Source organism: Talpa europaea, assembly GCF_964194135.1.
Source record: "Talpa europaea genome assembly, chromosome: 16".
Classification (NCBI taxonomy): Eukaryota; Metazoa; Chordata; class Mammalia; order Eulipotyphla; family Talpidae; genus Talpa; species Talpa europaea.
In genome coordinates this window covers 5877175-5887830 of record NC_140084.1, presented here as the reverse complement: position 1 = coordinate 5887830, position 10656 = coordinate 5877175, and the positions used below count along the sequence as shown (strand labels likewise).

At 58.9% G+C, this 10656-nt stretch overlaps 1 protein-coding gene across 1 annotated transcript in view; it reads right to left on the bottom strand.

Moving 5' to 3' along the window:
- Positions 1 to 236: 236 nt before the first annotated feature.
- BEAN1 (brain expressed associated with NEDD4 1) overlaps positions 237 to 10656 on the bottom strand; it is a gene marked incomplete at both ends in the record, with an annotated part of 37744 nt that continues 27324 nt past the window's right edge. The window contains 3 exons of the mRNA XM_084256540.1: positions 237 to 570; positions 2203 to 2353; positions 4792 to 5034. Of these exons, the coding sequence (XP_084112666.1) occupies positions 237 to 570; positions 2203 to 2353; positions 4792 to 5034 (728 nt within the window). The remainder of the gene's footprint in view (positions 571 to 2202; positions 2354 to 4791; positions 5035 to 10656) is intronic.

Here is a 10656-nt window from a genome sequence, read left to right as displayed (position 1 = left end):
GGGAGCCCGGAGCGCCGCGCTGTGATGGAACCTTGCAGAGGGGTTTGTATGGGGTGGGCCTGGGCGTGCACGCTCGTCCACACGTGTGGGGCATGTCTGGGCGCGTGTGCACACGGGGGAGTGGTGTGTGTCGGGTGTGAGTGTATGCGTATGAGTCGAGTGTGCGTGTGTGTGCACACCCGTGTGCCCGAAGGAGGTGGCCCAGCCCCGAGGGCCGGGCAGGGCCTGGCTGGGGCTCACGCCATCCTCTCCAGGCCAGAGATGGGGGCCCGGGTGGGGACGGGTGAGCCCTGGCCGCTCCTGGGCCCTGGTCCTGGCAGCGGCAGCCGGCCCGCCGGGGGGCCGGCCCCACACACAGCCTCATAAGGGGGAAGGGTGTCCATGGAGATGGTGCGGAGACCACTGTGGCCCTGGATCCTCCGCACCTGCTGGTATCGTCCGGGACTGTAGCCGCCGCCCGCATCTGGGTCGCCATCCAGAGAGGGGTAGGAGCCGGTCAGCGAGTAGGGTGGGGGCGCATCAGTGGGGATGTAGAGCTGCGTGGCCCCGGGCCCCATGCACTCCTCATAGCTACAAGAGAAGAGGCTCCCTCAGGGCGCTGTGGACCTTGGCCTTAGGGGTGCACATGGGGGCATCTCCCCACGGGTGGAGGCCTGTCTGCTGTGACAAGCTGCCCTGGTATGGGCTGGCCCTGGTGAAATCCCTCCTCCCCCCAGGGCCTGGATTCTGGTCCCAAGTCGCCCCACTGTCCACTGTGACCACGAGCGAGCAAGTCGCTGGACTCTGGGTCTCATGTGGCTCAAGATGGCAGCCGTGGCAGTAGACGGGTCCCCCCCAGCCGGGCACCAAGCCCACGCGGTACTGGCAGCAGCGCCCTCAGGTTGCCAGATACCCCTCGGTCCAAAGGAGTCCCCGGAGCCCCTCTAAACACACAGACAATGAGTAGAGGCCTCCTGTGCCCCCGGGGGACAGTGGACTGCACTGGCCCTTCCAGCGCCCGGGGACAAGATGATGGAGAGGACAGGGCTGCTTGCCAGGCCCGAGGGCCTGCTGGTGGAGAAGTGCTGAGTGCTCTGCATGAGGGTAGCTGGCAGGAGAGGACCTGTGGCCGCCCCGGAGAAGAGCTTCCCCACGGGGCAGGGCTTCCTGATGCACCTGAGTGCAACCGGGACGCAATAACTCCTGTGCCAGTGGGTGTGATTTGGCTTTGGGGTGCATATTACTGAGCTGGGACCTGGACCCTCCACCCCAAGAGCAGGACTGAATATCCAGCAGACCCCCTCTCTGACCCTCTCTGTCTGCTGCCACTGTCCCCGGAACCTCAGAAGCAGCCCCTTCATTGAGGACACCGGCCCCATCCCTAAGGCACGTGTACCTTGGTCGCTGCAGTCAAGGCCACCAAGATCCCAGACCGTGGTGCGCGTGCGCGTGCGCGTGCGCGGCAGCCTGCCTTCCCAGCCATGTCCTCCCGGCCCCTGCCCTGCTGCCTGCCCCCACCGTGCCCCGCTGCCTGCCCCACTCTGTCCAGGTCCCAACCCCAGCCAGTTGGCTGGTGCCCAGTTTTGATGGGGGCGCTCAGCCGGGGCACCCCAACACCCCTGTTGTCTGCAGGCACATTCCTTGGGGAGGCGCTGCTCCCTGGGGTGAGTGGGTCGGGTCACCTGAGCTCAGAGCCACGGCCCCAGCTGCTACGGCCAGGCTTTGCTAGTGACCTGCCAACATGGTGGACGGTGCGCTGGCCCAGGGTGATACAAGAAGGCACTTCCAGAGCAGGTGCCCTGGGCCCACAGATCCCGGCGTCGGGGCTCACTGCCCCTTGCCACCCTGCACGTGGGCTCTTCTTCCCTAGGAGGAGGTGGGTCCCCTGGCCCATCTGGTCCAACTCCCCAGGAGGATCAGAAAACCCCACAGACCTCAAGACTGCTCCCCTGGCGCACCCCCAAAGTGCCATCTCCTCAGAGCCCCTGCAACATCAGCCTGAAGGAGCTGAGCCTGCCCTTCCTTTCCCGGGGTCTCGTGGCTGACGTCTGCTGGGCCGTACCCCCCACCCCACCGTGCTGCTCCAGCGGGGTGAGGAAAGGCCGAGCCCACTGAGCGGGTGTCTGCAGGCTCCTCCCTAGGGGAGGTGCTGCTCTTTCCCAGGGGAGGACATGGTGCTCCGACCCTGCCCTCCCGTGCCCGCCTCCCCACGTGGCCTCTTACCCTGGAGGAGAATCTGGGTACAGCTCCTGGAGCACCGTGGCGTCCACATCCCCTTCGGAGCTGAGGTCCGGGGCGGGGGGCCAGTCCTCGGCGGCGCTGCAGGCGTAGCGCATCCTGCGGCTCGAGCGGCTGTAAGTGTGCCCGTCGGACACTGCGGGGGACGGACGCTCAGCCTGGGCCTGGCCAGCGGCCAGGCAGGGTCCTCATGCGGCCACCCATGGGGCACAACTCCTCCACTTTCACAGAGGCTCGTGACTTACAGGAGGCCACACAGCAAGGCATTGCCAGGGCCGGGGGCTCCTCCGCCTGGAATTCCACCCCCAGGCCCCGGTGGGCCTCCCAGCAGCTGGGGGACAGCTGAGACGGCAGATCTCCCCACCACTGAGCTCAGGGCTCCTCCCCAGAGTCGGGGCTCACCGTCAGGGGGGCGCGTCGGGCCAGGGTGGGGTGAGTCTACATCCGGGTTCTACAGCCCTGACCCCTGTGCCTGGTGAAGTGTGCATGGGAGTCCCTGCACGGTGTCTGCAGTGCCAACGCCTGCTCTTCCACCCCCCTAACCGCCTCGTCCCGCTCTTGACACAGCGGGCAGTGGCAACGCCCAAGTACGGGACTGGGGGTTTCGTCCCGGGGTTGCAGCTGCCGACGAGGAGAAAGCTCGCAGAAGATCCCGAACGCCTCACAGCGTCTGGATGCTGGGCCCACGACCCTATTTTCTTCTATATATTTTCTGTATTTGTAAGGTTTTCCACAGGGAACACATATTACTTTTCTCCTAAGAAGAAGGAACCCAGTAACCTGCGGTAGAAGGGAGCTGAGATGAGATTTGTTTTCCCTCAGGGCACCCCTGAAGGTTGGTTTGCAGGACGCGCTGGGAAGAACCGGGAGGATGGAAGCACTGTGATGAGGAAGCCCTGAGGTAAGGGGAGCAGGTGGGGCTGCTGGGGTCGAGCCCCTGCCAGGGTGGCCAGGGGAGGGTTGTACTGCCCTGCAGGAGGCTGAGGCGCCAAACATCGGGAAGCTTCACAAAGGCTGGTTCCAGCACCCGTGGCTGGCTCCGGGGGGCAGGCCTGAGAGCCGACAGGGCGGGACCACGCTGCTGCCCCGTCTCTTGGGGTTGCTTTTCTTGCTTCTCCCAGCAGCCGAGCACTTAGGGAAACCGGGGCTGCCCTTGGGGCTCACTCATGTAGCTCAGACCCTCATCTGGACAAGTCCAAGGTCAGTCCCAGCCGTCCGGCTGGGCTGAGCTCCCGAGGAGCAGCGGGCTCGAAGCCCCTGTTTCTGCAGTTGGGCTAACTCCGTCCTGACCCCCTCTCCTTGCTGCTTCCCTGTGGGCGCAGGCCTGCAGCGCCGCCCTCGGGAGGCCTCCTCCCGCCTTCACGGAGGGTGCACGCTCTCGAGCTCCTTTGCCCAAATTAAGAAATACCTTAGCTCAGTTTTTAGCCCAAATCCAAGGTTAATGTCCCTTGACTGGCACCTACTTGCTCCACCCTCATCATCTGATTCACCCTCATAACTGGCGACGGAATCTGTGGGGCCCCTGGCCTCGCACGAAGCCCCTGAGAGCTGAAATCCCCCCAGCAAGTGAGAGGAGACCAGATCTGTCTTCTAAAGCGCAGGATCTTTTCATCCTGCGGGAACAGGATCCCATCCATGCCCTCGGCTGCCCACTCGCTCACTCCCTCTCTCTCTCTCACTCTGGGCCTGGCTAGATGGCAGAGGGTCCTGTGGGCAGGCCCCGGAGAGTCCACTCTGTCCTGAGGGCAGTGGGGAGCACCGAGGGATGCTGAGCAAGGGGGGAAGTGCTCACAGTGCGGTCGCTTTGGCTCCCACACGGAGATGCCTCGGGAGGGACAGGCGGCGGCGGCTGGCAGGGAGGGCAGCTGGCATTTGTGGGGTGGCCCAGGAGCAGGGTTTATTGGGGGAGCGCGGTGGAGACGGTCACGAAAATAGTTGATTTTATTGAGCATTTACTCTTTAGCTAGGTACTGTGCAAATCTAGTCCTCACTCTAACTTCTGGGGGGGCCCTATGTACCCCATTGTGTCGATGACTCCCTTGAGGTATGAAGAGGGTAAGCAACTCCCCTGAGCTCCTACAAGAAGAAGTGGAAGGCTCAGGCTACTCTGGACACCCTGGGCCTGAGGTGCTTGTGGACCCGGCGGGCAGCTGTCTAGGGGCCATCTGGACGCAGAGGGGAGGGGAGGGGAGGGCTGGAAGGGGCTGCTGGCTGGTGTGCGACGCTTCCAGCGAAGAGGTGGAGCAGGAGTGGGTGTAGAGAGAGGACCCAGGACCCAGGGTGGGGCTCTGAGAGAGGACATTCCGCCCCTCTGAGAGCAGCAACAGACACGCAGGCCATGCCCTTCCTCTGACCTTCCGCCACACTGCACAAAGGCAACTGGGCCTCTCATGCCACCGAGAACATTCTGGTGTGCACCTGTGAGCTCTGCCTGATCACCCAGGCTCTCTAGGAGGCCTTCCCCGGACCTCCTGCACCCCCACCCCCGCCCCCGGCAGGCTGCCGCCTCCCTGCCACCTTCCCGGTGGAGCTGCAGTCGGGGGAGGTCCCCCCGCGGGGCGGGCAGCCGCTCACCGTAGTCATGCTCGTACTCCTCGGGGTGGCGCTGGTGATGGTGGTGCCGGCGGCGGTGGCGGTGGCGCTGGAGCCGGGCCTGCCGGTCCCGGCGGATGCTGCCCACGATGATGGTGATGCAGGAGAGGATGATGACCACGCCGACGGCGGCGCTAGCCACCAGCACTGGAGACACGAGCAAATGGCTGTGCTCTTGGCTCTCCGAGAACGTCGGGTAGAAGTAGGTTGTACGGTTGTATCGAGCTATGGTGGACAGAGAGGACACTCAGCGGGGCTCCGACCCTGCGTGCACCTTCGCCCTCTATCCCTGCTGGCCCGTCTGGCGGCTTAGCCCAGGGCAGCGCGGGACAGGCCTGTGGACACTCCCCCCGCCAGCACCTTGCCCCACGGCCCGCGGAAGCTTCTAGCAACGGGAGTGGACCTTCCCGCCTGTCCCCTGGGGCCTCTCGCCTGCGAGGTCAGCTAACTCAGGGAAAAGGGGGGAAGCTCAGAGAGGGCAATGGACTTGCCCAAGGCCACACGGCAAATTACTGGCGGAGCCGGGGCTTGAACCTAAGATGCAGTGCCGGATGGGGACTCTCCCCCCGAACGTGAGGGTAAAAGGTCAGTGTGACTTCGCCAAGGTCTTGGGAATGGGCAGGGGATGCACCGGAGGTCACAGTCTGAAGACCAACTCTGCTGGCCTCCAACAACGAACTCCTGCCTTGGGGGGTGAAACCCACTCAAAGGACTCCAGTGCAGAGAAATCAGGCAGGCCTGGGCTCTGGGCAGCATCTGACCCAGACAGACGTTCTAGGGAAGGGAGGCTGCATCACATCAGGGAAGGCTTTCCAGGAGAGGGGCAGCTAGGAGGCATTCTGGGCAAGGGAAGAGCAAGGACAAAGGTGCACAGGACTTGGAGGGGACCTCTCAGAAGGGCGTGGGGTGGCTGCAACATAGGGAGGATGGAAGAAACTCCTGTAGACTGACAGCTGGGTCCTGAGTCTCAGATTTGGCAAGTGACTGGCTACAGCTGCCCAGTTACTCTGTGGCCAAGCCAAGTTTCACAGTCCAGTGCCCACCCCGCAGTGTCCCCACCCTGGGCGTGAGCCTTCTGAGGCAGCTAGCTCCATCTCTGCACAGCCGCGGGAAACCAGTCTCAGATGCTCGCTGAGCCACAGGGTCAGGAGCAAGCACTCCTGGGCCCTGTTCTGAAAGGGGCCTCTGCCCTCCCAGAGCCCGTGTTCACGCCTGTTTTGCATCGGTTGCTTATGATCACACATGGTTTCCAGATATGAACGCCCCTTCTGTCCTCAAGTTCAGGACTGGACTGGGTACACCAAAGGTGCCCAAGGCATATACTCTGTGGCACCCAACTCGAGACCAGCTAAGTGGCAGGGAGGCCCTGCGTTGCCTCAGGGGAGTGCGGTCTCTGTGTTAGATGGGAATCACACTGAACACAGGTGTGGCTCACTTAAAGCAAAAAGAATTTGGATGGCCACCTGCCTGGGTACCTGTAGCAGGGTTTTTCCCACAGGGGAGGGCCTGGATTTCTGCAAGTCAGTGGCTTGACACTCCATCCCTTTCCAGTACTGCCTCCAGAAACCTGACCCACCCTCAGCTCAGGGCCAGGACAGGTGATGAGCACGAACTTAGGGCCTCAGTCTGAGCTATGACCTGGTCTACCAGTTCTGGCCCATGCTGCCAGCACTTACACCCTCATGAGCTTGATGGGGCTGGCCTGGAGGGCTAGGATGTCAGCCTAGCCTGAAGCTCCTTCAGTCTGCTGAAGCTCCTTGTAAGCTGCCTCCCTCAGGGGCACCCACGGGAGTGGGGGGGGGGAGCTCCTCGTGACCAGGATGGGTGTGTGCTTCCTGCCTCTAATGTGAGAATGCAGAGTAAATGGATTTTTGGGACGCTTTGGGGGCCAAACACAGGTCACTGTTTTCAGTCCCCCTCCTGTGAGTAGGCTCTGTGCTAGGGGTTCACTTCATCCTCGAGTCTATGCTTATAATTCTCCTCATTTTATAGGTGAGAACACTGAGGCTCAAAGATATTAAATGACTCATCTGCAATTACACAGCCGGTATATGACTAAGTCGACCCTCTCTGGTCTTGGTCTTTCCACTAAAGCAGGGAGAGCTGGAAAATAAGCTCTCAAAGGTCTAACAGTAACAGCACAAAAATGGGAAAGAGGGAGTAGTTATAAGCAATTTAGTTTTCACTGGAATGAATGTATGTAAATATGAAGGGGATTGTGATATGTTAGATGTATATAAAAAAGGCCTAGAACAATCTCTAAGGAAATAACTCAGTGAAAAAATCATTAAAGGAATTAAAATACTATAGAGAAAACAGTCACTATAATGTAGTCAGTATATTCACCATATTCACTATAATATAGTATAGAAGACAAAAAGTAAAATAGCAGACACAAATCCACATACGTCAAGGATAACACCAGAGGCACACTGATAAGGCAATCCAGTCAAAAGGCAGAGATTGTCCAACTGGATAAAATATCAGATCCAACTATGTATTGTGTATAGGAGCCTCAATGGGAACCGAAGACACAATAGGTTAAATGTAAAAGGATACAAAGAAGATATAGCTGCAAACAGCAACCAGAAGAAAGATGGAGTGACTATATTCGTATTACAATTCTAAGAATAGACTTTAAAACAAAAAATATACTAGAGGTAAGAGGGGTATCTTATGATGATGAAAGGGTCAGTCCATCAGGAGGTGCTAACAGTTATAAACATACATGCAACTAAGAACAGCGTCCCAAAATATGGTCCCAAAGGGTGACCAATTGAAGGGTGGCATAGACAATACAGTAACAGATGGGGACTTCAGTACTCCATTTTCAATAAGGCATAGAATTTGGTCTCGTCTGCTTTATGACTGATTTATAAGTGCTTCTGATGAAGTGCCAGCTTCTCCTTTTGATTACTTTGGCTGTCAGCTGCCCTAAGCTGAGCTTTCCATTTTTCTTCAAGACCCACAGATGAAAGTGAGGCTCCCCTCCATCTCTTTCTCCCCAGAACAAGGCATCAATTTAAATTACCTTGTCTATCTGCAACTTGGGATAAATCTGGCGAATATCTAGTATGCCTGCCACCATTTCCCTAGGTCTATGCTGGTGGTTAACATACTGACAAAGGCTCTCCATCCTGAGTGGCCCAGAGAAAGCCTCAGTCTCCTTTTCAACACAGCACTCCACATGGTGATTCCACCTGGTTGTGAAGTAAAGCTTTTGACTGCAGCTCATCTAGTGTGGCCACCACCCACATGCTGCCACTCCTGAGCCAATGCTCAGGGCTTTGGTTTAGACTAGAGCTGAGCTGGTGGTCACTCTGCCACCAGAGCCTCTGAAATAAAGTAAAGGCTAGTCAGATTTAGTTTTGCCAGGGGCCTCCCTGGTGTCACAGGGAGCGCTGGGTTGCGAAGCTGCCCGCAGCCTCTGCAGTGCTGGTTTGATCCCCGGCTGCCAGGTGAGGGTCCTGCATGGCGCGCAGACCTCTCCTGCCGCCCGCTGCTCCCCTCAGCAGTGTACTTCGTCACTCTGCCTGTTCTACTCTCTGCTCTGGCGAGTTCTCTCACCCTCCCGCACCTCTGATTGTACCCAGTGCTTGTATAAATAAATAAATAAATCTTTAAAAAAGAGAAAGATTTAGTTTTGCCAGATTTATCCTAAGTTGAAGATAGGACAATTTAAATTGTTGTCTTTTTCTGGGGAGAAAGAGCTGGAGGGGAGTCTCACTTTTATCTATGGGTCTTGAGAAATGGATACCCAGGTGGCCTCCCGCCTTTGAAGGCAAGGGCAGGACGTGGGAGTGTCAAAGACATCAGCCCTCTTGGGGGCCATACTGCTGTGTAGGGGGTTGCAACTGCTGCCAGGGTCTGTTCAGTATGTACCAGCTGCCACCATGGTTTGGGACACGCTGGTCACCCGACAATTCAAGGCACATGCGCCAAAGGCCAGGCTGCAGGTGTCAGGATGAAACCTTGGCTGAGTGTGTGACGCCCGCCCCCACTCAGCCCAGGTACCAGGCCTGTGGGGTCGCCTTGAAGACGCTCCTCTCTCCACCCGCCTCACCTTCCTGCCAGCGCCAGGCTCATTACCAGCTCGGCGGCACCCGTGCCTGCAAATGGAGCCAGTTGGCGCAGGCGGAAGCCTGCACGGCTGCCGGGAAATTAATCTTCTAGTCACCGCGACCGGCAAAGGCAGGCGCCGCTTTAAATTACGAGGGAAACGCTTCCAATTTCCAAAGGCAGGGCCTGTTTTATCAATAAGATAAATGGGACTGCAGAGAAGTAACATGCCGGCCGCCCCCTTGGCCCCCCCAGCGCCCTGTCCCCTGCACCACTGCGACAAGGACAGAGGAGCCCAAGCAGCTTCTGCAAAGGATCAAACAAATGTGACTCTGCCCTCAGAAGTCGCCCTCCGTCCACACACCAGCGTCACAGCTGCGACCCTCTCCTGAAGCCCCGTGCGGCGCGCACTGGGCTTGGCACTTTCCGCGTACCCGATGATCTCATTTAATTCTGAGGATGGCTGTGAGGGGATCCACAAGTAACAGGTGGGGAAACTATGCCTCAGCGAGATTAAGGTGCTCCCCACGGTCACGGAGCCCACAGAGTGGGACCCAGGTCCCCGGGCAGCTGAACCCCGTGCTTTCCTGGCAAGATGGCCTTCTGTGGGAACCAGGCAGCGTTCCCGGGGCTCATGTTTCTTGGATCTTGCTGAAGTTCAGCTCTCTTGCCCCTGAAACAATGTCGTGCTCCTCTGGGTTCCCGTCTATGCAGGGCACGCAGGCCCTGGCCCGGGCTTGTTCAGGGTGGAGAGGCATCAGCGGGGCCCCCGTTCTGCGTCGCTGCTGTCATCTGTTCTAGGGATGTTGTTGGGGGTGTGGGCAGGGAAGGGGCGCTGGGGCGGCTTCTCTGAAGAACAGTGATAACAGGAAGGCGGCGCTCTGAGCATCTGCCTGCATCAGGCTCTACCCCCTCCACATGCACCGTGACCTCACCCGCAGCCTGAGGGGTGTGTATTGTCCTGTCCCCATTTTACAGATGGGGAGGTTGAGGCACGGAGCTAGTTGGAGCTGTGGAGCCAGAACTTAGATCTAGTTCTATGCACTTCCCGAGCCTGCACTGCCCACTCTGCGTCCATGTGGCCTGAGGGCCCCTGGAGCACAGGACCTGCGTCCCTTCATCACTGGGTCTTCCCAAGACCCGCAGAGTCATGCGACCGGTACAGAAGAAATCGGGGATTGGCTGTGTGCCAGAGAACACCACACGCTGTTTCTCCCCCTCACCCACTGGCCCTTCCTGCCCCCCATCACTCACCCAAGCCCCAGCCCAACCCCAGGCCTTGCGGGTGGCTCTAAGCATTGGCCACTGAGGAAAAAGGCGCTTCTCTTCAGGAGAGAAAATTAGATCCTAATTGCGGTGTGTGGGTTTGGGGTGAGCTCAATGAAGAGTCAGTGTGGCCAATCCCACCAGTGAAGAACCCCAGTGAAGCGAGGGTGCATTTGAGGAACCATGAGTGGTGGTGGTCCCCTCCTGGGTGGGGGCTGAATTTGGAGGGGCTGGCAGGGGCCAGACCAGGAGGGGTCCTGAAGGTCAAACCCAGAGACTGTCCTTTATCCTAAGGACAAAGAGGTGACAGGGACAAAAACCTCTGACATGGGTGTGATCAGAGGCTTTAGGGGAACCCTCTGGGGTGCAGGGTGGGCGGCAGATGCTTGCTACCACTTCCTGGCTGAATGTGGCCTGCAGGCTGCTCTTCCGGGTCCATGTCTGGTACAGAGACGTGCTCTTCACAGCCCGAAGCTACTGGGAAGCACAACAGGGCCCTGGAGGTGCTGAGCCAACATCTTT